Source organism: Oenanthe melanoleuca, chromosome 3 (genome assembly GCF_029582105.1).
Source record: "Oenanthe melanoleuca isolate GR-GAL-2019-014 chromosome 3, OMel1.0, whole genome shotgun sequence".
In the NCBI taxonomy this organism is placed as follows: domain Eukaryota; kingdom Metazoa; phylum Chordata; class Aves; order Passeriformes; family Muscicapidae; genus Oenanthe; species Oenanthe melanoleuca.
In genome coordinates this window covers 58199107-58227029 of record NC_079336.1, presented here as the reverse complement: position 1 = coordinate 58227029, position 27923 = coordinate 58199107, and the positions used below count along the sequence as shown (strand labels likewise).

General features: G+C 37.1%; 1 protein-coding gene across 2 annotated transcripts in view; it reads right to left on the bottom strand.

Annotated features, from left to right (window-relative positions):
- Positions 1-4296: 4296 nt before the first annotated feature.
- Positions 4297-27923, bottom strand: part of SNX9 (sorting nexin 9) — a 63071-nt gene continuing 39444 nt past the window's right edge. For both annotated transcript variants that reach the window (XM_056486263.1, XM_056486264.1), the window contains exons 8-18: positions 27201-27326; positions 26570-26687; positions 23525-23655; positions 22010-22113; positions 19574-19677; positions 16843-16920; positions 11685-11761; positions 10636-10725; positions 9158-9272; positions 7631-7722; positions 4297-6309 (exon numbers count right to left, since the gene is read on the bottom strand). In XM_056486263.1, coding sequence (XP_056342238.1) covers positions 6262-6309; positions 7631-7722; positions 9158-9272; positions 10636-10725; positions 11685-11761; positions 16843-16920; positions 19574-19677; positions 22010-22113; positions 23525-23655; positions 26570-26687; positions 27201-27326 — 1083 coding nt within the window. In that variant the 3' untranslated portion in view covers positions 4297-6261. The remainder of the gene's footprint in view (positions 6310-7630; positions 7723-9157; positions 9273-10635; positions 10726-11684; positions 11762-16842; positions 16921-19573; positions 19678-22009; positions 22114-23524; positions 23656-26569; positions 26688-27200; positions 27327-27923) is intronic.

Sequence of the window (27923 nt, the reverse complement as noted above, 5' to 3'; positions counted from 1 at the left end):
TTTGCGACGCTTTTTTGGATGTTGTTTCCTTTCTGCCAAGCATTAAGACTGTGGTTGTAAGCAGCAGATAGACTGGCACAAGTTGTTATCCCAGTAAAGTTTATCTATTGCCAAACAAGCACAAACATGGTCCAAGTAGGAAAGAAGTGGTCTAGACTTACCTCCTTCCAAAAAGTTTGGAAAAAAGTCCTTACTTTAAGTTTGGTAGATCCAAATTTTATCAGGTAGAAAAGTGTCACTACTTAAACACAGGGAAGACACATGAAGAGTTTTCTTGCTCCTCAGTTCTCTGCTGGCATAACCAATCTGGGGTGGTGCAGTCCTAGTGATTGCAGTCAGATGGGAATCTTCTGGGGCAGTGTGTCAAGCTCAGCAAATCCATCCCAGCAGCAAGCAGCCTAGTTTATATTTTGCTACTATATAGCAACAGATGCTATGTTTAAGCTTTCACTTCTCTGCCAGCTGTTGAATTTTTAAACAAAATCTTTACTGAGCTTAAAAATATGACTCAACTAGTCAGGAACTAGTCAACAGTTAGGAAAAATTACCCTCACCCCTGTTTGGCCATTACTTTTGAGGCAGCTTTTCCTTTCACAGGAGTTTATACACCAAATTTGACAAGATTCTGTGTCTGGCTTGGAATTTAATTAAAAATAATAAATTATAAATAGAAGAACATTGCATAAACAATGTCACTCTCTCATTTGGGCTTTGTTTCCAGTTCGTCATTGGATAATACAGTGACATGTTTAAAACCCCAACCAAACACAAACTTTGGATTCTCATGTAAGAATTTTAAGCAACTTTAAGAAACGTCAGTAGATATTTCAGTTTCATACACACACCAGCTGTGAGTGCTGGTAGTATTGTAAGGGGGTGCTGTGCTTGCCAAAGCCCTCATGACAGTCTTACACAATGGCAAGGACATGCCAGCAATGACCCCCTCCTGCCCTACAGCACATACAGGGTCTCAGAGATGCCAGCAAAGGAATGTAGTGCAATGTATGTCAGGACTGCAATAAATTTTGATGGGGCCAGAAAGGTCTTGATGAGCATGCAATGCACAAGGATCTCATGGGAGCAGGGAGATACTCTTCCCCCAAAATGTGAAGCAGAAAAGTGAACATTATGAAGGGATACATTTAATCTTTTCATTTAATAGCATTAAAAGATCAACTTCTATCTAGATTTACAAGTATTACAAAGAGTTTATGTTTGTTGAACTGTGTTTGAAATGGCAAGATTATTTTCAAATTATTTTACATTATTATTCCAAATAATTAATAGTCTTAGAAACTGCTACTACTCCTGTATAGCAAGGGCTGTAGAGTACAACAGCTAGTACCTTAAAAACCTAGATCTAGATGTGATTACAGATTGAAGGCTGATAAATATTTAGCTTTGCCATTGGAAGCACTATTATATTTAGTATACAGTTTCATCCACAGCTGTTTTTGTTTTGTTTTTTTAACAGACTGATTTTCTTCAGATATGCTGTTATAAATGGTCACAAATAAAAGGCTTGTCTTGTCTTCCAATTTATTACTGTCCAGTTTTCAACCCCTTCATCCTCTCCTTTGGTATCAAAAGGAAGAGAGCACATTCTTTACAATCCTCATTCTATAAGCTTCAATCTGCTGTCCCACTATATTTGCATCTCCTGTGGGTGACCAAATTCATTAGTCATTGAGACATCACATAATCACACAGGTGGGTTTGGGGGGATGCTCTGACAAGAAATTTAATAGGGACAAGTCAATAACTAAAATACAATTAAAAAGAAACCAAACCATTTAATACTGTTTTTATAGAGTCCCCACAATGTTTCTATATTTTCTATTATTTTCAAAATCCTAATGTTTGTTATTCTTCAAAGATAACCTCCAACAAACCTCTTGGAGCTAGCTACTTAACTATATCTTTAGAATTACATACTTTTTAGGACAACAGTTCATCAAATATTTGGGTTTTTTGGGAATGACATTTCACAAGACTAAAAACCAGTGAAGAGTAGCAATTTTAGATTTTGATCTACTGAGATTTAATTGCAACAGAAGGCAAGGTGAATTAAAAGTGACCTTGAATTGACAAATGCGTGCTATGAAAAATTTATTAGCAAACATATTTCAAAAATGAATAGTAGTTGAAGATGGTAGATATAAAAGGAAAACTAAGGGTAGCAGAAGCCTGTTGTTAAGAGAAAGTATTTTAATACTTATTAATTAAGTATTACATGCAGTCTTGCTTCAGCCCTGACATAAAACTGTGACGTACACAAAAGGTATTTTAATAGAATACAGCCACAGGTTAGAATAAGGGAAGAACAATACTTAGGAAAAATGAGAAACCTAGTTTCAGATAGACAGGATCAGTTCAAAGAAACTAATAAATCCTATTGTGAAGCAAAGTTTTTAACCTTGTAGATAAGAAGAATCTAGAGTTCAGAAAGTTTAGCAGGAAGGCAGTAAGAATACTAGCTGGAATCTGAAGGAATGCAAAAAATTTAGAATAGTTTAAAAAATCTGGCCAATCAGGAAAGATTAAAAGGCCCAGAAGATTAAAAATAGGGAAACACATTCTTTATAAGACAAGGATATTGAGCCAGTTTAAATTCAGTATCCCAGAAATAGGGCAAAGATCTCAGAGTCACAACTCATGTGCAAAGAGCCATGGGAAGAAAAAAAAAACGGGGAGAAAACAGCGAATCCAAGTTTGTGACTCAGATGTTTTTTAAAACAGTATGGGTGTAACTGACATTGCCACGCAGCAGAATGGGTGGATTGGTCACCAGCCAGTCAATGTATTTTTAATTCTATAAGGTTGTTTTTGTTAGGATTGTTTAGACAGGAAAAAAATGGTTTTTTTCTGCTCAAGTGGTTACCTCAGGTATTAGCAATAGTTTTATCAGAAGAGTTATAGGAAAGTATGCACAAAAAACAACTGACCAAAGACCCCCTGCCCCTTGCCAACTGTTTACTGCCTGGTGCATGCTCACATCAGTGGGAAGCCCTATGAAAGGCAGAAGCAGCAGTAGCAGGACTCTTGCCTAGCTTTCCTTGCTGCTGTACTGCACATCCTGAGGCTGTGGAGGGAGTGATTTTGGCCAGTCCAGACTGGCAGAGTGTCTGGTGTATGTCAAACTAAGCCACAGCACAAGAGCTGCATCTCCTCCTTTCTGAGAGTTTTCTTTACAAGGCTGTTAGACTGAATTCTTTCTAAGAGCCTGAACTCGATAATTTTGGTAGAAGTTGATTTATTATTTAATTAGGATTTAGAGAATCAAGTGTATGTTATGGTAGTACTTTCTCAATTATCTTGTCACAGAAAACAGGAATTGCTCAGGAGTGTAAAAATTTCCATATTCATGTAAAGTTAGGACTTCTTGAAGGACTCTCTAATTGCAATCAACAGTACACCTCCAAAACCACACCCTGTAACAAAGTCTGCTGCTGCAGTCTAATCCCATGTTTGATTAACGACAATCAAGAAAAGGAGGTGGCCTTCTCTCTGTACAGCTACATTTTAATTTTTCAAAAATGGATGCAGTTGCAGTAATGGAATAAGCAAATAAAGTATAAAGTTAAACCAAACAGCTTGGGAAGTTGATGTCTTTTATGAAGTCACTGGGCTAATGCCAGTGTTTGGCTCTCCTTGGAAGGAAAACAAGCCAGGAAACAGTAGTAAGGCTTGTTGATGCCGCAGACACTAATTATTCAGCTATGACAAACAAAACACAGGAGAGCACTGCTCAAGTCTTGCACTAACTTGCTATTTCTGATTTATAACTACATCTCAAGTGTGCACATTTTCTGTTGCCCCCAACTCATGCAATTAAACTGTGCCACTATTCATGTCTAATTTAAAAAACAAATATCAAAGACAATTGAATTTCTATTCTGGGTCAACACCATGCTGACACAAAGCCAGGAATACACAGTAGCACTGTGCTCTACTACTTATTTGCAGTCAGGAGGGTTCCATCAGCCACAAGCTGGACTGACCTGAATAAAGAAAGCTTACAACATATACATAGGCTTTGCTGGTTTGCAGTCACTAGCACTATTATACCATCCAGTTGGGATCCCTGCTTTATGGAAGACACATGGACACTTCCTCATTCCTCAGGTGGCCCGTGTGTAAGCTGGTGAAAAGATACAGGAAGGATTTGCCTCATACTGCATTCATCCTGTTAAAAACCAACATGATGATTTCAAAGAAAAAGATAAAATAGTCTGGTGCATAAACATAAATATTTATTATCAGTTTAACTTCATTTTACTAGAAATCTTTAAACAGTTTTGTTTTGTTTTTGTTTTTGCCAAAATGTTGCATCTGACACAGTTCTACTGTCATAGCTTCCCTGCACTGGGAATGCAGAGCTTACACTTAAGATTCCAAAACAATCTATTCAAGATAAAGAGCTTTCAACTTTAGTGCATACAGAGCTATTTAAGGATTGGTAAAAAGAACCCCCTTCCCCCTCCCAAATGAAGAGTCTGTTACAAAGAGATTTCATTACCAAAAAGTGAATATACAAATGCTAAAAAAAATGCTGGCTTGAAAAAGTGATTTCAGAATTTACTGTACACATTGTAACAATTTATTATATAAGCTGCTTCTACATGCAAGCAGATCTTACATTTGGTGTAAAACATTTATACACATTCTTTACAATTTGTACATATTTAAATGGCTGTATCAAACAACACTGCACTATGGAATTTTGGAAGCAAAGAACTAAAATTGGGAGGAGAAAACGACAAGGTTTATAAAAGGTGAACAAAACTTGTGACACTGAGAAGCATCTAGACTTAGGCTTAGTCTGGTTTGGTTTGGTTTCAGGTTATTCAGGCAGACCCAGATTTTCCTTCTAGCACAAAAAAAGTAACACCAATGCAAAACAGAGTAAGGCAACTATTGAACCGGCAGACTATACCCGTCACTTAGAATGGCTTATTGGTAAAATGCCTTTTTTAGTTGTTGTTTTTTAAAACTAAAATATTTATTTTCCAGGCACATTTTAGCAAAAAATGCATTTTGGCTTTCCTGCTTGCCTATGGCAAGAAATGAATTATTGTACTTGGTGCCCATTGTGAACACAGTTGGTGGTGGCTTTTTTGGTTTGATTCTGTGAAAAGCCAAGGCCTCAAATGGTATTTCAGTAGTATGGAAGAGGATACTAAGTCAATTGACGAAAGATGATCCAAGAACAGAGTTTGTGTGATAACTAATGATGTTATTCAGTACTTCTGCCACCTTTGAGTTTGCATTACAAGGCAACAGAAAGTTAACCTGAACCAACAGCACACCATACTACTACACGAAGACCTGAGCTTAGTTGGAATTTGGGGATGTCTACTAGTTGGGGTTAGATGTGGCAGTGTCCCCTCTGCTGAAACACTACAAACTGTCAGAGGGGAAGCTGGCCCTGTACAGCACTGAGGAACACCAGTGCCTTATGGCATAACATTGGAGGTGTCAAAGTGCTGGTATGGAAAACTGCTTTTCACACTTTCCTGAATGGCTCGTTCCTTGTTTGTACTTTGTCTTCTTACACAGTGCATAGTGAAAAAGTGAGCCTGACATAAGCTCTGAGGTGGTGCGCCACAAGAACGAGTTAGAAGGAAAAAGAAGAGAGGGAAGAATGATTTCTATTTACCAGAAGTCATACTGGGACCAGGATGCCATGGCTGCATATGGGAAGCAAAACCTAAGAACAAAGTGTTCATTCAGGAGATTATCACAAACATGTGCCAGAAACATACATGAATATAATTCCTCCTGGTTACTGAATCGCTGGAGAGCTCAACTGAATACAAAGAGTATTAAGTAATTTTCTTAAGTTTGTCTGCTTTCCCACTAAAAAAAAAAAAAAAAAAAAAAAAAAAAAGCTACAAATGTGTCACTCTGGTGTTGATTCAGAGTTTTTGGAAGAACATCTGATAGACAAGTCTCTGTGAAGTCCATGGCAACATATCAGTTTGATAATTTAGATCCCTATAACTGACAGCATTACCTAGCTTTTTTTATTTAAATAATGATACAAATGGGAGAGCTTTCAAGACAGGAGAGCCTTATTGTATTATTTAGGCTGATAAAGTAAATTTTAAATAATACTTTTAATTACAACTGATTCTTGTTGGTTTGGGGTTTTGTGGGATTTTTTCTTTTTTGCAAAGGCTAATAAGGTTTTATCAGCATTGCCCTCACGTCAGGAAAGCACTTTGGAGTTGTTCTTTATTGTTGAATACTCCTTATTCTCTACATCATAGGAAAGCGGCTGAGTGCCTGCCTCAGCTTCTGTGCAATCTGAAACAAAGAAACAGAAGATATTTAATATGTAGTCACATTACACTGTGCAGAAATATGATTGCAGGCTAAGAAATGAGGTGTTCCCTCATGTGATGAAAAAATGCAGGCATTACAGCAGGTTTTGCTTATGCAGGACTCTCAAAACATTCCATTATAAAGACTTCTCATATATACACTTTCTGCCTCGTTAATTTGTACTTTCACTGCTCCAGTTGTGTTGAAGAAAGCATTTTAGGCAGGGCTGTTATTCTGCCTGTTTATCTAGCACTGCACTGTACCAGAGAGCTACAGGAACAAAGCCAGATTTTCCAGGAATCCCACCTCCCTGCGGAAGCAAGGCTGAAACATCAGAACAGAGCTCCTGTGCACGTCCCACAGTTCTCATGGTGGCTATGACCCCAATGTGACCATGAACTGGGGGAAAGAGGATTGGTACAAGAAAACTGGTAAGACTGCAGCCAGAAGGATATAAAAAGACTGGACAAGAGGCTCAAAGAAGGTAAGGGGAAACCTAAGCCCAACCCCACCAGATGTGTCAAGGAAAGCAAGCAAAGTGAACTGATGGGAGGCCTATAATTGTCACCCACTAAAGATTCCTCTGAATCTCCACTAGCAACTTTTACTGCTGTGAAGGGGCACCAGTTACTTATGAGACTTCTATTAGTGGTAGAAGTCAGGTTCCAGCACATTCAAACTCAAATGTTTTACCAGAACATCAAATTAGAAAACTTGTTCTTGGTTTATTTTAAAAAATCACAAGGAATAGATGCATAAGAACACTGTTAAATGAGAACTACAGTGGTAGGGAGAGTGCTCAGATTTAACATATTTAATGTCATCTGAAATGGTCCTGTCCCTCCTGCCCCACACTTGTATACATCAGGCTTGTATACATCACAAAAGCTTCCCTTCTCACTCCCATCCTATGGGAGGAAAGTTTTATTGAAATGTTTTACTGTTCTGTTCAGTGCAGCAGGCCTTGCTTGCTGCACATTGGAGAACTAAAATTCTTTGTAATCCTAGTACGGGCATTGGTGGGGTGGAGGGGAAAGTCAAGCTATCAACAATATGGTTTCTGAATAGTTTTTAGTTCTACTAGGTTTATTGTACCAATCACGTACACAGGACAGTATCTATAGGAAAATATTATTTGAACTCATTCTTTCAGTTTTCAGGTTTTTTTTACAATTACTTTTACAATTTTTTGTACAATTCTTCAAATACCTGCTCTGTGGGAGATGGATTAAACCCTGTATTTCCTATGAAAGTAGCAGCACAGTACATGCCAAGCAAACAGAGCTGAAGCCCTGTCCCTTACCGTTTCGTAGAACTGTGCCTGCTGCTCCAGATAGAGACGAATGACGCTGTTGTAGTCATAGATCCGGTTACTGTGGAAGTGATTCATCTCAGCTGCAATCAGACCCAGGAGACTAATTATTTCACAGAGGCATTTATAATTAGGAACAGTTTCACTCAGTTCAAGTTAGTTACTCTGCAGCAAGCTCAGTGTCCAGCCCTGCCAGCACAGTTACTTTTCTCATCTTCCACAACCTGTTCTTCCTGCAGCACTCAAGTTATAGTGGAACTGTTTGTCAGATTGCTAGGGGGTCAATTACACACCAACCAAGCCAAGTATTACAATACTCAGGTGCACAAAGATTTGATAAAAAAATACAAGCAGAATTTTCTTCTACTGAGGTAACTGTTCCTTCCTGAAAGGTTTCCAACAGAATTTTGGCTAGGACATTCAGATTTCCAAGGATATCCATTTCCATGGATATCAAGATGTAAGCCACAGCTGTAAATATTTAGCTTAAAAAAAAAACGAGAACAAAAAAAAAAGACACAACCAGTAGTGTCTGACTCGTTCTTGACTTAGGCTTCTTTCAATAGATACCTGAGAAAAAGCATTACTGAATCTGTAACACTTAACACACCTTATACCAATTTCTACATCTCTTCTCAGACCACAGCTTATGGCTGGAAGAAGTTAAATATATATTTCGGAACATCAATGGAGGGAGAAGAAATATTCTACGTTGTAAAAGTCATCCTAGAGATCTCTTCCACAATTACCACACGTAAAACACAATCCTCTTGCGTCACTGTGACTAAGAAGAAGGGGGTGGCAAGTTTTCTTGGTTGTTTTTTAAATCAATTTTGTGTGCTTCTCTGACTTCATCACATAATATATTGAGTACTTTGTATATTGGCTTTAAATCATCTAAAAATGATGCAAACCCTCAGTAATGAGTAATCTCATTGAAGTCAGTAACAGGATGCACTTAATGGCTTGATATCCTGCAGGATTGAGCCCTGACTCCTCACTTCCCCAGTTTTTCTAATGCAGCGTGCTGCACCTGATATTTACAACACCTCTAACCTAAAGAGGAAAATATTCATTCAAAAAACATCCAGGAAATAAAGATCTTATCCAAAAGAATATGATCTCAGCTGAAAGATGGATTATGTCAGACTAAACTAAAACTCAGAAAAACAATTCTGCGCATGATGACCTCCTTCTTGCACCAGGGTCCATGCTTTTGATTTGAGACATTATCACTTCCAAATCAAAGAATCAGCCTGGGGTAGGTGTTTTGGGGTTTTAAATTGCATTTTCAAAACACGTGTCTTTTGCAATAGCGATGTGAGATTTAAAAAAAAAAAGGGGAAGGCAAAATAACTGCAATTTAGAAAAATCTAAGCAGGTCACAAAAAAGCCCCCACAAACAACCCATGCTCAGGTTTTATTCCTGGTAGCAAAAGATTTTCTTTCAAAGTATGCTGCTTAGCAGAAGTCCTTCAGATGTCTACGACACTGCCATTTAGCTCAAAATTTGTTTACCTTGTAGTGCATAAGCCATGGTGCTCACACGTTTCACCATGTTCTGTTTGTCTTGTGGCGTTATTTTACTGGTTGCAACTAACTTGTCACTTTCCTTCACTCTTTCTATTGCTCCCTGTAGAAACCAAATGCAGAAAGGTTAAAAGAGTAGTCAACTTAGGGGTCTTCACAGTAATCTAAAATGCCACTAGCTACATTTTGAGCTTGCATTCAGTACACATAGGTACACAAAACCATCGATTCTACCTTCTCACATTTTCGTCCAAAGTTTGTTATTTCACTTCATTGCTTTCAAGAGTTCTTGCAAAAAGTGACTTCATACACAGGCATGATCAGAGTCACCAGCAAATTGAGTTTGGTACTGGCAGTAATACACAAGGATATATACAAAAAGTACAAATGGACCAAGTTTCAAATTACAGATGACAAAAATTACTACCATCCAAAAGCCTGTAGAACCTTATTTGCACATTTTACAAGACAAGGTGACAAAAAACCCTTTTTCAAGAGACTACAACTCATTGTAATATATAGCCATTGATTCAGGAAAATCCTTGAGTCACATAAATAACAAGCATAAAAAGATAAGCTTCCCCTACACAATGTATTTGTGCCAAACAACATGCAAGAGAATCTATTTACATGTATCTTGGCAGTAGGCTTATGTTTCAAGTTTTAAAAGCACTTCTTCTTCTTTTTTGGAATTTCCCCCCAGTGATTCTGTGGGATGTGGGACTGTAGTGTCCTGAAGAAAGAATACACAAATCTGATATGCTTTTATCTTTGTTGCTCTCAGAAGTATGTTATGTTCTTGTTCTATACATTCAACACTTCAAGTGATCCAAAAAACCCCAACCCCACATACTTGTGCACTTGTTTTAATACTTCATAATATTTAGTTTCCTGAAATACATTGCAGCAGACACATGATCATAAGGAAAATTCTATGACCAAAAAAAAAAAAAACCAAAAAGGCAGAACATCCAAAACTATACACCGTGGCTTTTGTATTATAGAGAACAAACTGGTTGGTTTTGTTGCTGGTAGTTTGTTTCTTTGTTTTTTCTTCCCCCCAGAAATGTTAGACCTTAGCTCTGGTCTCTATTTTTTGACATTAAAGAAACTTCTAGGCAATGCATGAACAAATATTTCTACAATACTCGTATAGTTTTATCATCACATAAAGCTCAAATATTACAAATTTACACTACTGCTATTCAACCCACTGGGACAGGAAGTCAACCTGAAGAAAATCATGAACCTTCTACTGCTCTACTATAGCAGAAAGTCATTATATTCTTGACAGAAATTCTAGCTTTCCTTCCCTCTAAATACTTCTTATTTTAAAAATCAACACACCAGTCTCACAGAAACTTCTAGTGTTTCAGCAGCAGGGGCTGGGCTGCTGCACAAATGCAGGGACCCCTTTTGCTGCTGTGCCCCTGCCCAGCCCTTAAAAAGAAAGGTTCTTCACATACCTTATGAGCTGCTATGATGTCAGGGAAGCAACCAAGAAATCCCTTATATTCATGATTTGTTTCCATCAAAAAGTGAAGATCTTTCTTTGGCTAATGAACAAAGCATAAGCGTTAGTAAAGGTATCTGTGGCAAATTAACATCATAGAAAAGGAACTATGATGCCAAGAAAGGGCAAAAGGGAAAAAAGGGGAGAAAACAATTGAAAAAACCCAAACCAAAATATTGTTTATGCAAGTTTTTCATATATGAAAACGGTTTTTTAAAAAAAATAAGCTTGTAAGAGCAAGGCATGAGCATCATTGTGCAGATGCCTCTGTTCTTTGTTTCATATAACACTAGCTCATGAAGTGAGGGGTTTTGCCTTCAGTTTTCACCCAAGAAGAGTTTCCAGTACAGTCTTCTATTACACTGCAAATATGTACATGGAGAGGTGCATCTCCTTAGTTGTCGATGTCAAAAGGTGTTTTAAGAACTTTCAGACTCAGCCTTGAGATAAAAATCTGCATTCTGGAGACTTTAAGCTTAACACTCTAAACATCATTGCATGTCTTGAATACCAATCAGGGTTTATTTAAGCCAGATTTTTACTGAAGCAGGCAACCACACATCAAGGCAGTGGAACAAGTTCAATACACAGGTATTTCCCCATATGGAGCAACAGCAAAATCTGGATCCTGTATATATTTGGGGAAGGCAGAAACTGATTAAATGATTAAATATCATTCTTTTGTAATGAATACCATTCACAGACATCAGAAAATGAACAAGTTTAAAGAGAAAACAATCATTTTAGTATTCTAGAAACCAGAATGTGAGCTTTCTGACCAACAGAAACACCCTCTCATCACATTCCCTCTGAGCTGACACAGAGTAAAAAAGAAAATGAAAATGCATCATTTAAATCATGAAGATTTAAAAGTGTTAATAGCAATTTCATCTAACTGGTCTGTTAGGTTTTAATTGAAGAGGAAAAAAAGAAAAGTCAGAAGTAATTCAAATAGGTGATATGTTTGTACACACTACACCATTGCATTCGTAATACTCCTACCTGATCTGCTACAAGACTGGCAATTTCTTCATAAGTTTTCCCTGCTTCTGTTATTGCTCCATTGAGATCAGATTCTCCTAGAAGTAAACATCAGTGTTCGAATTACAGTAAGTCAATTGCAACAAGAAACTTGGCTTGCTTCAAGGCAAATTTATAAAATAGCCTATTAACAATAATAAATTCCTAGCCATCCTTTTATCACTAGCAGAAATAAAGCATTTTTAAAAAGCAGTAAAGGAGGAATACTGAAGATCTTGTAGAAAATTAATGTACTACCACAGTACTAGCACTACTTACTTCCACATTTAATAATTTTATGCAGTTTAAATACACAGGTATTCCTCCACATGGGGCAACAGGAAGTCTACCAGGATGGAAAGGAAGGAAGAATGAGGAGGGTTACAAAAGATAGACTGGCAAAGTTGATGTGCTACTAGTCCTGGGCTCTCTGACAGTCTTGGACCACAACTGTTCAAAGATCAAAGAAGCAAAAGGAGGCTCAAGTAACTTTTTTCCTTGACAATGAGACTTCTGACCCTTTAGGAAACCCTTATATAATATTTTCAAGCTCTGTAAAAATCACTGGTTTTGAGAGTGATTTTCTAGCTTTCATCCTCATATGAAACAGATCAAAGGGCCCTACAATCTACAGACATCACCATAAATCCTAAGCTAGACAACACCACATAACACTGTATGACTAACAGGACAGGCTACGTGGGACAAAGATGGAAACAAGCCTTACATTCTTGTATGTTTCATGCCACTTCACCTTCCCATCCATGCTAGCTTGTCCAAAGCACGTAGTCAACAGTACAGAAAGGAAATTGAGGTAGAGAGTAGAAAGGCGAAGGTAAAGTTTGCAAATATCAAACTTTAGTTTAAGAAAAAAAAATAGTTTTCTTATGCTTTCAGACATATCTTGATATTAGGCAGTGGTTAGTCTTTTACGACCTTTTTTATTTTATTCTATAGATATTAATCAGTGACTTAATGGTAAAGTAACATAGATTTCATTAATGATTAATCTCAACATTAAAGTATCTTGTTTTACTACAACATATGGTTTAATATCCATTAGAGATTTATCACATAGGATTCCTTCATTTTAGCATGTCCTAAAGGAAGCAAGGTAATGACTGAATGTTGCTTCAGTTCTATCAATCAATTCCTACTCTCCATTAGACTGGTTTCATAAAGTCAAGAAGCTGTGAGGCAAAGTGATCAATCCTAAGAACTAATAAGCCCAGTAACACAAACACTGCTAAACAAAGAATTATTTTTCTCCTATTTGGGCCTGTCAGGATAAAATAAAAATAAAACCAACACTAATTCCCATTGTGAGACTCAAGAGGTACACAATTCATAAGATACCTTCATCTTTTTGTAAAACAGCAAAAAAATTGGAGGGTGATCAATTTTATAATTCCAGGCTTAAGTATTTTCAGTATTTCAGAATTCTTTTGTCTGCTCAGAGGTAACCTTGAAGTAACTGCTGCTTAGGCAGCTGACTCTTAGATTTTGGGATAAAACATGGTGTGGCTTCAGAGTCAGAAGCTAGGTTGGTCTAGATGTTGCTGTTCACTTTATAATACCATAAAAGACTGTAACTTTCCCTATCTGAACAAAAGAATTAAAAAAAAAAAAAAGGAAAAGTATGTATATTTAAGTTGAACAACAAAATCCTCCCATTCTGTGCTGAGCTCACTCAAGGAACCTTCAATGATCAGAGCTTCAAAGGATCTAGACAAACCCTCCCAACACCAATCATCTTTTATTCTCAGCTTCTGAACCAAAACAAAGCTGGGAGCTGCCTTCTTAACTTAGTCTGTGAAAACTGACTTGGGTCCCAGTGCAAGGATACATCAGCACGTCAGAGGTTCTTTTAATTAACAGAATAGCAGAAAGCCCCAAATGCTGATTATATTTATAACAAAATTATGTTAGTGTTCAGTACATATATGCCCAGAAGAAACAGAGGAGGCCTAAAAGCATTGACTGAAGGTAGCTATAAAAAGAGCAATTAAAATGGCCAGTAATATTCCACAGATATTTCAACCCAACCACTAGGAGAAACAGGTATTTTCATTGATTTACCGGCTGCATACTGTCACAACGAGATGAAGGAAGATATAAAACTATGAGAAGCTTTTTGGAGACATTTAATAGAGCATCTCTTAGCAGTTCAACTGCTTGGTAAATGCCAGTGATAATCATTTCAGAAGGAATACAGCAGACATATTGGGGGAAGTAATACTCCAAGTCCTGACTGGGACACATGAATTTTTTTGGTCAAGAAGTATTTTTGTTTTCTTTTCTTTCAAAGTACATTTTAATATAATTCAGTAGGGAAAATCACAAAGTTTGATGTACTAGTAGCAAATACTTGCAGCAAAGTTTTTCTTGATAAGTACACCTCAAACTGATACGCTCAGCACACACGCAGCTTGTAAAGCAGGATTTGCCTGTTGCTAGCTGACAGGATAGTGAAACTTGCACATAACTGCCTAACAGAATTCCTGAGGGGTGATGTAGGATTAGGAGATCTTACTGTGGTTGAATGGCATAACAGCCATTCACATTTCTTAATATAGGAGAAAGACTCCTCCAGATTTGGTGCCGCAAAAGAGAAGCCATGCTATTTAAGGCTGTGTTAACCTTAGAGTATCCTATGATACAGTAACATAGAGAACACATTGCCAGGCTGCAGGACACTTCCAGGCATGTTCTGGTACTGTCCAACGCACATTTTGGACCAGGATCATGCTTGCAAAGTGTGCATTCTTGGAACCAACTGGACAGTATATATGCCCGCAGCCAACTTAAATCAGAACCTCTCAGTGTGTCCTTAATAGTTTTAAAGGTACCCTTGCCTCTGCAAATACTGGGGACAGATCCACAAACTCACACTGGGGCTGGCAACAAATAGATAAGGCCCATTTTGTAGCATGAGAAAAAGAGCTAGAGTGAGTAAAATTAACCAGTGTATTTTGCCTGGTGCAGTCTTAAACATTTTAAGCTAGAAATTAGAAGAGAAGGCAGTAGACATTACCACACATAAGGCTTTGCAAAGCAAGCAGGCATCACTGATGAAAGTGCTACAGATAGTAGCCTAACTATACAGATGAACCAACTAACAGTAAATGCAGTATGTCAGAAGTCAGCTACCAGTAGCTAGAAATTATTCTGTCATCAAATCAGTCATTGCAATCTTCAGGGGCCTATATGCTTAAACTTTCAGAGCACTAATATTACAAAAAATCCAAAGAACCAACCCAACCAAAAAAAAAAAAAAAAAAAAAAAAAAGGATTAAGAGATTCAACTCCCAACAGAAAGTGAACTGAGTGTCCTTAAGCATGGCTGAATGAGCCATTCCTCTTTACTGATAGTCCAAAAAAATCATGCATCATACTCAGCCTAGCTACTACTTCATTGGAAACAATGTGTCTTCTTTTAAATACTGACATCTGGAAAGCTGTGCCCTATCAGTTTAAATCCAGGTGCTCAGATCTCTTGCAGAGAATCTGCTTAATCCATAGACCTGAACCTGATGGAATGATCAAGTTAATCCCTACACGCAGGACAGACTGAGAGAAGCAGTGAGAAGCCATTTAAAGCCACATCTGTATCATACTCGCTCTTTCTTCCTGGGAACTCAAATTAAAAAATCAAAGAATCTAATATATTATTACTTTGGAAATAATACAAGGGTACAAGTTATTGAAAAGAGAAAACATGTGGAATCAAGGCACAGGCATCTGTAGGAAGGGCACTTTTCTCAACAAGATACAGGTGCAACCAGCTGTGACAGGGCAAAGAGCAAAGACAGACATGGTTACCTTGTTCCCAAACTATTATGGGATCTACTTTTTCATACCATTCAAAGACGCTGGAAATCAAATTGAAACTTTCCTTTCCAAGACTGATCTGCAATTTTGTATCCTAGCTTTATGACATACTTACTGTTTTCCCTTTACTTGGCATGTGCTAGAGCCCAAGCAATTTTCAGTCCTTTCTCAAGACTTCTTGCTACAGATTTTATCCAGGCAGGATTTACAGTTTTTTAACCCATGATAAGAATACATAACCATGCAAATCCCCTATTTTATTCTCACATCCAAAAGTGACTTTTTAGGCAATATGCTATGCTCAATTCTAAGCAGTCATCCTGTTGAACTACAGGAAATAGATGAGAAAAAACTATGGGGACAATGCATATTTCCAATACTTCCAGCAGCAGAGAATCTGTGTTTCAGAAGGTTGCATTTTAGTACATCGTTTATGGGGCAAAATGTTTTAAGATTATAAAACAAGAGATAGATGAGTACTCAGAGTAAGTACTGGTCAACTGAAATTTCTAAGATGGAAACATTTCAGGAAGCTTCTATGCTATGACATTTAAGATTTTAGAACACAGTAATTTTGCCATCAAGTCTAGAAAGAAAAAAAAGGAGAATTGCATGGAAAACTGACTCAACAGGCACTCCCCATAAATGAGGAAATATTTACCAGTTGTCTGGAAAACATTAATAGAGCTTAACATATCAAAGCAGAATTTAAAATTTGGTCTAAAGACTACATTTTAGGAAAACTTTGAGCAATTGATACCCTCCTTTTCCCTCCCACAACTTTCATACCAAACAAGACAGGCTCTTTTTTAGGGCTCTTGAAGGAGAAGAAAAGGTGAAGGACAAGAAAAAGCTACAGTAGCCAACCCTCCAGCCCACATCATGGATTTAAACATTGTAGTAGATTCTCCATCATCGTGTGGAGTTGTTGTATCATGGAGTCACAATAGTCCTGTGAGAGCTATCTTCAAGGCTACATTTTTTCTGCTTTCCCTTTGATATCACAAAAACGCTACAGCATGTTTGGTCAGTCAGGTCAGTGGCCAGATTATATACTAAGAGATCAAACTAAACTCTTCCACCACCACTAATGCACCACAAAATCATACAGTGAGAGAAGACAAGATTGCAGACTGGAACATGAAAACCCCATAACATACATAGAAGAAACGTTTCAGAACCATGTTTGACATTTAAATCTCAAAGAGGAAAACATTAAGGTCTTCAGAGAAAAGAAAAAAAAAAAGGTAGCATGATTCAATTAAAATACCTCTTTTTAAGCAAAGTACAAATGAAGCTATAGAAGTACCTTGGTATCCACTAGTGCTGAAGACCAGTGCCAGGCTCTGCAATGCTTTTCCTATCTTCTGGTATTCCTTGGGTAGTGCTGAAAGTGGGAAATGCATGAGGAAAAGAGGGGAAACAAAAGCAAAAAACCAACAAGGGTGAGACTAAATCTGCAGCATTTCCAAAACTTGATGAAGCAGATGTCAAAAACAACAAGGTTTTACATTTTCTGTAGTGACACATGTACAATAATAATCTTTACCCCCTCCCCTGCTACACATGTTCTAAAACTAGATAAAGCAATTGCAATCTGGATTCTTGAAAGGTACAAACACTTGGGGAAAGTGTGTGAATGCTATTAAAAAAAATGAAATCTCATTGCATTCCTAGCTCAGTCTTCCTATGCATACAGTGAGATTTTTTCCCTCCCCCTCATGGGGGAAGGAAGAGGGGAAAGTGCTGCAGTGTGATATGGAGAATAGGTCTCATTAATATTTTAAGAGAGGAGATTATTATACAGACCCATAATACCTAAATTCTCCTCAAATAATGAATTTTGTATTTAAAGGCACTAGAAACTAAGATTATCTAGGTATAAAAATTATGCAAGTATCTGAATAATAAAATTGTTTTTTATAATCTATTTATTGAACACGCATGCATAAATTGCTCCATCACAATTAAATCAATCAGCTATGATTTATGAGTGCATTCATTATTAACACTTTGAACAGCACCACTTCAGAGACCTAAAAAGCAATCTGAAAAGCAAAAGCAATTTTTTATATGCTGCCTGTGCTAGCAGAAAAAAACCCCAAGTAGATATGGGTTTTGTTATCAAATATTTGTATTCAGAGGGTATATTGTCCAGGCAAATAGAAGGTTTTTAGCTGCTCTAGCATCCCACAGAATCTGATTTTTACAGAAGAACCCCTTTGTGTGGTATAAAAAAACACCACAAACCCCCCAAATCAATCCCCCACCCCAACTGCCTAATTTTATTGATTATCTTTGATCAAGCTCTTCTCCAGAAGTCAGACTATTTATAACTGACATGTGTTACATAAGAAGTACAATTTAGAGTACTAGAGTTCTATTATCAGCCACTACACTGATACTGAATGTCCAGTGGAAACTTTAGTGAAGAATATCTGGTTTCTTTTCACAGGTATTTAATAAGCTTCCACTATCAGTTATTTTAAATCTCACTGAATGGAAGGCATGTAACTATTGCTCAGGAAGTGCCAAAACTAGTTCTGATTAAGAATCAAGTCTAGAGTGAACAGGGAACTTAAAACCTAAGAGACTACTAAAATTTTGCATGTTCCAGTTTACAAGTCTCTTTCTTGTATTCAGTATGAATGTCTGGAAAATTAAGTTAAAATTTTTGACACAATCACAACTGTAGTGCTTCATCTGAACTAACTGATTAGTTGTAAGTATTAGAAGAGTCATTCACTAAAGCACTAGTGTTGTAAGTTTAGGAAGACTTTAGCAGTTAAAAAAATACTGAATTTCTACTGTAAGCACAAGTCACAGCCAGCCTTTGATTTGATCATTGCTTCTGTAACCAGAAAACAATGCTGTTTTTCTAGTCTCATCTGTGGAACCTTATTCCTTCCCCTGTTCTCCAGTTTCCCCTCAGTATAACTTCCTAGTGAAGCAAGCTCTGTACCATGTTAAAGCTCAGTCATGCATTAGACTATTTTTGACCAGCAGGACCAGTGGTGTGTAGAAAGAAACTCATTTATTTAAAGTTGGGAAATGTAAATAACTTAAAGTTAGCATCCTATAGATACTAAAATCTAATGTAATCACAAGAGATGGAGCTTCTACACTTCCCATTCTCTCTGGTCAGCCCCAAATATTCAATTGTAGTGTTAGATTAGTAAGAGGCAAAGACGTAACTCAGGAGATATACTTCAAGTTCTGGGGACGATGTTTTAGGATTTTTTTGTGGGAGTTAAAAGGAGAGTAAAAAAATTTAGGGAGATTCAAAGAGATTTATGTGATAGGTCTTTGGTTGCCAGACACTACAGCCTGCCCTGAAGTGTTTCTTATTATGATCCTCAGCTGTAGTACCTGCTTCCTTTCAATAGCTGCCTTGTGGTGGCCACAAACACTGAACACTGCTGTGGACTAGGAAATTAGAGCCCAGGCAGAGTCATAGGGACTTGGTGTGAAGTTCTGCAACCCTAAATATCTGTGGGAAGGAAGAGACAAGATAGGAAAAAAAAGAATTGGGCTAAAGATTAAGTTAGAATCAAGTTGGTTTTTCTTTTCTTTTTCTCTTAAACTCATTTCATCTTTAAACCACTCCTCCTAGCATGCAAGGATCCTAAATAATGGGTTAATAAGATGCAATTATTTGAAAATATGATTTCATCAAATAAACAGGTCTATTTTGCCCATGTCACTAAAGTGTAAATAAAAATGACCAATATATAAGAACAGGTCCAACAAGGGCTTTAGCTGCATTACTGAAATTACTTCAGTATTTTGAAATCTATGGGCAGGGAACAAAGATTTCTGAGATAAAGCAAAAAACCCAAACAACCCAACAAAAAGGCCACATCAAACATACTAACAAAGAACTTGCACAATTTATACTCTTAGACTGAAAATAGCCAGAATGCCATATAATTCCCATGATAATTTAGGAGTTTCTTTAAAGATGTGCCTTGAATTATACACATAAAAAAGAGAGAGAAAAGCACCACATAAATGACTGCTGAGTTCAGGAGGACACTTACGTCCTGTACACCTCTTCCAGTGCTCATGTCCCACTGTCAGCAGCTCTTTAACTCCATCATCCATCGCTTTGGTGAACCTACCCACTGCATCACATTTCTGTTCTCTGTGGCATTTTGAAAAAGCAAAAACAAAAAGCAATTTAATAGATGCATAATGCTAACTTTAATCACAATACTGAAATGTTTAGTAATGTCAACTAGGTCTTAAAAAATATGAGATATAAAAATCAATTCCTTGAAATTTCTGCCATTTCACTGAATTCAGAATTGCCCTCTTTAGATGCAGGCATTATTTGTTCCATTTTTCCTCCTCTGGTAGATTTGTAGACACGTGGCACTGGACTAGGACTATTATTACAGTGTAATAGAAACAGTGAAATTCATACAACAATGAAAAAATAAAAAGAAAACAACTCTCAGATATTTTGATAGAAGTCTAACATAAGTGAATAAAAAGTAATATAGCAACTTTTCTAGGAAAATATATATGCATATTTCATATTATATTGTCAATATAATTGTGCTGAGTTGCATTATAGGGAGCAAAAAAAAAGAGAATTCTGAAATAGTATGTGCCTTTGCACATACTATGTACATTGAAAACATGCCCTTTAAGCATGTTTTCATGCAGCTATCAGAGTTTTCCATTAACACAGCACTGCATACACAGCAGTGATTTGTAAACTCTACAAAAGAAAACTAAACATATATATTATAATTTCCAATGAGATTTATTTAAACCGCATCTGATCTTACAAATGCTCTAAGCCAAAGCCTGCATGAGACAGCTGTCACAGCAAGGGGACACTGAGTGACTCACCAGAGCCAGGGCAGCAACTCCAGCTGCGGCCCAACAACCTAGAGGCTCCCACTTCCCTACCAGCACTTCCTTCCTCAGCTGGAAACCATACACACATAGTTATTTGCACAAAACCAGCACCTGGGCTTTCTAAGAGCCTCTTGCTTTACTCCCCTTACCTCAGGAGAAAAACATCCTTTAATTTTCTGAGCTTCATACTTTAAGGTATCAAGATCACCAAAAATGCTCATGAACCTGTGCAGGACTCTCAAAATACCAGCAAAATTGTTCAGTAAAGAACATCTTCACACTGAAGGACCTAAGAGTTATTGAATAAGATGGCCTGTCCACTTTGTAAGTGGAGTAATGGCTTTCAGGACTCACGCACTAGAACATGTATATATCTGAGATGCTACAGCCACCCCTGAACTGCTTGGACACAGTTCCCCAGCACTACTCCAGGCTGCCAGCCCCAGCCTAGGAACTCATACCCCTGGTGAGCATTCCTCTCAGGCTGGTGTGCCCTCCCTGCTTGGGCACAAACTCTTTAGCAGACCACATGCTGGGCACTCTGTGCCAGGGGTGTGCATGTAGTATATTCCCTCTCCTGCACCCTGGGTACAAAATCCTCCCTCATCCACACCTTCAGCTTTTATGCCACTGGGATATTCAGAAACCACATCACTTAAGTGAAGAAGTCAAGGTTGAAATCCCCATGGCTGAAGTGTAAGTCACCTAAAAATGTGCATGTTTTTCTGCTGGTACAGAAATGCAACCACACAGCTATTATATCCATTCAATATGCACTGCATCACTTGCATAAAGCCTGTATTGGGTGTAGATACACTACTGCTTTGCTACTAAAAACACTTCTACCCAGTTTATCCACACACAAAACATTATCCGGGTTTCTATGTTCCACAAGAGCAAAGAAAAAATGTCACATACTACATCTTCTAAGCAAAATTACTAAGCCTGAAGGAGTGAAATAAAGGCCGCATAGTAAATCCAGTCTTTAAATCTGTAAAACCCAAAAGTTTATCACCTACAGAGTATACATTAAAAAGTGTGTACATATGTAATACACATATATATATAAGAAATATATCCATTTGCTCTTCCAGAATGAAATTTGATAATTTAGGTCACTTTTCATTTTTAATAGCTTTCCATGGATTACAGATATTCAAATTATACTGTGTGTATATTACATAGAACTATTTTACAGAAACATCATTCAGCTTATTGGTCCATCTACAATTATCCTGAGCTACTTGGTAAGTTTACCATGTTTTGGAACTGTTGAAAGATAAAGATCAAAACACACTTCCACAGCAATATAAAACATAACTCCATAGAATCTATCCCATCAACTAGTTTTATATAACTTGTTTTAGGATTAGTATTCAGCCACTGAAGTAAAAAAGACATCACACAGAGTTCCACCAATTATTGGAGGGGTTGATATGAAAATCTTATTATTTAAACAATTTTTCAGCTCTGCCTTGATGAATCTTGATGCCTCTTCAAATCCATGAATACATGTGCACATTTAGTATGTGAGTTTTGGATTATCTTAGCATCTGTTGTATACTCAGACACATAATGCCCATACAAAAAGAAATATGTCACCTTACATTTCTACCATGTCCAGGTCAGGAGCTTCTGGTTCCATTGTAGAAAAGATCATGACTCCTACAGTTTCATCTTTTTCTGCCTTCCGCTTTCCAGTTTTCCACTCCTATTAAAAAAAAACAAAAAAAAAAACCAAAAAGAGAGACACAAAGTTTGATCACCACTCATCCTTCTTTAAGGGTATGTGCTTAAGGAGTGAAGAGAACTGTTAACCAACAGACCACCCCTGAATTAAAACCTTCCATTAAGAAATGAAAATTTCAGAGAAGCAAGGCTTTTTATAGTTTCCCAAAGTTCTCCCCCTCCTCCTTTGTGCACTTTGTTATCTAAATTCTGGGATCAGCAGACCCATTTGCACATTACTGAAATACAGTGTAAGAATATTCAGCTGTCTCTGCACATACGGTAAGTCTCATATCAGAAGCTGCTCAAGAAGACCATGAAACTATTATGCAACTATCATACTAAGTTCTTAATGGTTAAAAATTCCCTGTGTATTGCAACATTTGTTCTCTTTACACATCTATAAATAAGAAACTAAGAAGTGCTGACTAGCTGGCAGAATTATACAACTCCCCACTAACCATCCAAACAGCATTTCAACAGGACTACTTCTTACTATGTTGTTAAGCCTGTGCTTACAGGATCACAGAATAATTCTGGTTAGAAGTAGCTCCAGATGTTTGTAGTTAAACCTCTGACTCAAAACTGGTCAGCCGTGACCTTAGTCACAGGAGACTTGAATCTTGGAAATTTTTAAGACCAGACTGGATAATTTACTTTTTCAGTAAATTCTATGTATATTTAGAAGTATGATTATTTTGAGCAGAGCACAGCAGTAGAGTTTTTCTGTTTATTTCCTCATTAGTAACAGAGCTGGAGCTCAATCATGAAGAAACCATTATCTACTGAAAGTTACTTACTTTATTTATCATTTACTGAAGATATTAAAAACTCCTTTAAAAAAGCATAATAAAGTGCATGTGTGAATAAGAAATGGCTGGTTATATCAGGTAAGGCTGCAACATAGTGCTATTACAACCCATTTCAGTGAAAAGCTGTGGTTTTGAGGGAAGGGGCAGGGGCTTATTTTTAAATATACTACAGGATCAGTCACAATCTAGATCTGCTATGAAGTAGCTTTTGTAAGCAGAGCAGCACCACTCAGAGGCTTACAGCAATTAGTAAATCCAGCAGAGACAGAGTAGGGCAATGGCCAAAAGAGTTTTATGATGTTCCTATTATGCTGGAGGACACAAACTGTCCCTTGAAAGACTGGCCACAAAGTTACTTTGAAGAGCACAGCAGTGTGGGAATGGTGTGTAGCCTTTCATAGGAGCAATTTTATGCCTTGTTCTGATCAATCAGCTGGGCTAGGAATCCCAGCAGCGTCCAGCCCGTCACTGCTGCCCACAGTGGTAAAGCTACAGAGCTGAACTCTTGGTTTGAAGGGGAACTGTGGGGGGACAGCAATTCCTCAGCTTCAGTTTGTGTGTGAACTTTATTTCATTTCCTACCTTCTCATCTCGGAAATTGAGAAATTGCTGGAAAACTTCGCTTTCTGAGACAACAGGATGGCGACACATTCTCGTCATCCAAGCTTGCAGCCTCTCCATGCGCATTTTGATAAATTCTTCTTCAAAGCGTCCTGTTAGACATTGAACAATAATTGTTATATTTACAGGCTAGCACCTTCAAATTTCTTTTTTTTTTTTTTTTTTAATTTAAATTGAAAAAACTTGTAATTCATCTGATGAGCTTTTAACAATTTAATGACTCAGAACTTGCAAGAATCACAGAATCCTGAGTTGGAATGGACTCACAAAGATCACTGAGTCCAACTTGCAAATAAATGGCCCATTATGCTAACAAATCAAAAGAACCTTAAATTACAGTATATTGATTACTGATCAAGAGTTCTCCTTTTTAAGATAGCCAGGAAATATCAAAAAAAAAAACCTAATACCCATCCACAATTCAAATGCATTTTTTTGAAAAGAACTAATTAACTTTTGGATGGAAAAATTAGGTATTCAGATGACCCAAGAGAAAAGCCAGGCACAGGCTTGGAATGCAGGTATTTTTCTGGTACAGGTTAGTAAAGTCTTGGTCAATATGAGGTCCAAAAACATTGAAGAAAAAGGAACTACAATCCAAGTTGCATGTACAAGCTAATAAAGCACTAAATTGAAACTGCTCAAAAACCACTGAAATTGGATTGCTCAAAAACAGTTGAAATTAATCAAATACAAATCACAGATTTAAAAAGCAGTGCCTCCTTTAAACATACTTCCATATAGGTAAACTGGGAAAAATTAAAAAAAAAAATCAAGAAATCATATGCATAAACTCATTAGAATATACACATACATGTATGACTGTAAATGATTTTTTTGGTACTTAAGATATTTTTAATACAAACTAAATACGTAACTATTTTTTCTTAAACCAGAAATGCATCATCACTGTGTATTCATAAGAACCTTTTAATTTTAGTAGAAACTGTCTTCCTCATAGAACCCTTTCTAATTTAAAAAAAATGCATGACATCAGACTTTTAAAGCATACAGTGAACAGGATTTGAAAGGAAAGAGAGATTCCTCCAGCCCCCAACTCTTCTGATTTCCATAGCAGCATAGATGACAAACCTTGAACGCATGTACTGTTTCAATATAATTCTACTGCATAGTTACTATGGCAGCAGATCTATAAAGTTGAGTTTTTTTGTGGTTTGCGTTTTGGGGTTTTTTTTGTTTTTTGCAAATACAGTAACTAGCAAGACTAGCAGGTAAATAACAGAACTAATGAAAAATGAACTTTGTGTATTTTTCCTGCAAATTAGCAAAAAAAAGAAAACCAACCCATAACAAAAAAAACCAAAAAAAAAAAACCCAAATCCAAAACAAAAAAACCCCAAAACCCACAAAAAACAACCTACAAAAAACCCCCACCACTATGGAAGAGACATAGATCCTTCAGTAGTCCTTTGTTTCATTTTTAATCTATACAGAAATTTCCACAGCATTCCTGCAAGGAGTGCACAGTAACAGAACAGTAGGAGTTGGAAGTTAGATGCTGGTGATTAAGCATATAATCACCAGTGTATCATCAAAACCAGGATCCTGACACTGTCAGCCTGGAGGCTTTTTCTGTCAAGACCAATTGACAGAAATGCTTCTATAGACAGTCTTCAGAAAGAAGCCTCTTAGACACAGTGAAAGAGAAGCACTCTTTTTCCAGTTTCTTCATGTTTCAGAAAGAGACACACTATTTTTCTTTTCCTAATCATTATTTTTCTGCATGGGGCAAGGTATTCTCTCCCACAGATTACAGAAGACAAATTCACAGGTAATGGATTTTGCCAAGATGTGACACCAGACTCTTGGATCTCTTAAGAAATAGTTACAATCTAGAGACCCCATCATGTCTTCTGGTTTCCTTTTAGTAGACAGGCACACGTTTAAATAAAAATGCTGGTCAATTCTAAACACGAGGCTAAGGGGAAGAAGTCACTTCCTCACTTTTCAGTTTCCTCAGCATTTATCCCAGCAATTTCATCAATGCTTAGCTTTCTTCAAACACAGCAGAGCTGCTGCATTTTGAGTGATGCCCACAGCCATACAGTTGGCAACATGCCAATACCTGTATGTTTGGTTTTGGCTGTTTATCTTAAAACACTCTATAATCTCACCAAAAAACATACAAGTGGAAATGGGCTAAAGTAATGCATTTTTCTCCTATACAGATGTCCATTCTTTTCTTCACATGCACTCTAGCACAGACCTGTACAAAGGGAGCCAGAGACTACTGAAAATGCATAGGCATTGTCATATTCCGCTGCAATGACTAAACTTATGTGCATTTGAAGGACACAATCCCACTTTTCTTGAAGTCAGAACAATATATTTCCATAAGCTTCAGACAGTTTGGTCAAGCTGAACTGACATCAAATCAGAACAGAACACTATACAAATGAAAGATGCTTTCTAAATCAAGTGTGAAATCAAGCAAGAAGAGAAACAGCTGCAACACTTCACTTGGAAGCAAAAAACCCCAGTTTGTCAGGGGATGCTCCCTTTCCTCTGGGAACTTTGTGTCAAAGCCCCTACAACATGGCATATATACAATCAAATGCAAAAGAGAAAAACCCAAACAAAACCAAACACAATACCCTCCACAGTGCCCCTCTGCAACCCTCAAAAAAATCCCACGCAAAAACATTTGTCCAGCCAATCAGTAAATACAGAATATAAGTAGCTATTTCGTCTCTCCAATAGTAATTATCATCTCATGTAATACCTAGGGGGATTTCTTTTGCTTTTAACTACTTTCTTCTTAATCAATGGACTAGATAATTGAACCTGATTTTGAAGTGATTCTCCTAGTACTGATCTGTTATTATCAATCAGTCATAACAACTCATCACAAGTTTTGAGTGGAAAAAGGTTGGGCTTTCTTCTTTAAAAATAATGGGAAAAACAAACAGTAAGAAATAATGGAACCTTATAAAAAATTCATTTCCTTATTTCCCATTCCATGAATTCAGAACTGGCAACAATTACCTGTTACTTGCTTGTCTGGAAGAGAAGGGATTGGAATGGCTAATCCAAATTTAACCAGGAGCCGCTCGTACAACCAGTCAAAGTGCTTGTATCTGTGGTTGACAGACCGATTAGTGTTCTGTAAGAGAAACACAATTCTGAACTTTGACAGACAGGCATCTACACATATCACAGAATCACTAGATTGGTAGAGACCTTCAAGACCATCAAGTCCAACCCATGCTCTACCTTCTCAACTAAACCATGGCACCAAGTGCCACACTCAGTCTTTCTTTAAACACATCCAGGGATCACAACTCCACCACCTCCCTGGGCAGACTATTACAGTATTTTATTATTCTTTCCATGAAACACTTTTTCCTAATATCCAACTTACATTTCCCTTGGCACACAGTCATATGAAACAAACATAACCAGAATGGTAACCACATGCAATGTAAATAAAATTTATGATTTAGAGCCTTAATACAGAAGAACTTGAAGTTCTAGAGAAAAATCAAATCCTTGGGGTAAAAAAATTACAACTACCACTTACTCTTACAATGCTCTTACCAAGTCATATAAACTTTTATTAATATGTACAAATGACACATATTTGTGAGGCAAAAGATCCTTTTTCAGATACACTTACAGTGCAGGTCAGCTGATACTCAATGTAGCTCTTGAGACCATACATTTTAGAACCTTTTTTGGGATCTGCGACCACACAGTCAAATGTAGAGGTAGGATATACCCACATTGGGCCATAATCACCAATCTGTAAGAAATTGCAAATATTATTTTTAAATACAGTATTTTGCACCAGCTGCAAACCAGAAGACAAATATCTTCTTTCTTCTCTTAAGAGTTTCCATTGATTTCAGTGAGAGGCTGAGAGTCTGGAAATACAGGGGTTTCTTGCAAGCAGGGACAAATGCCCACAGTTGACTTTACCCTGCGTATTTTACAAATTTTCCCAAATAACAGAGGAGTGGTGAATTCTAGGGCTATTTTAACCATATTTCACTAGAACAGCATATATAAAGAAGAGTTTGGGTTTTAGATCAAAAAATGACCTGACCATCATATTGCATGAATATTGCAAACCTCTACAAATGTAGCTCCTACATGTAACTATCTAGATAATGAATAGACAGTGTAATGCATTTGCCCTGCATCCCAATGCCAAAAAGGCCTATGTTCATCACAAGTAATGCAGGTACAGCATGAGGAAAATGTACCGAAAATAATAATCATCATCACACTTATGTATTTCTAATTATATGTTCAGTATCAAGTTCTTCTGACCCAAATACATATAGCAACCTTGAGGATAAAAGTTCAGTTGAAAAAACAGAAAAAGGGTTATAAAACA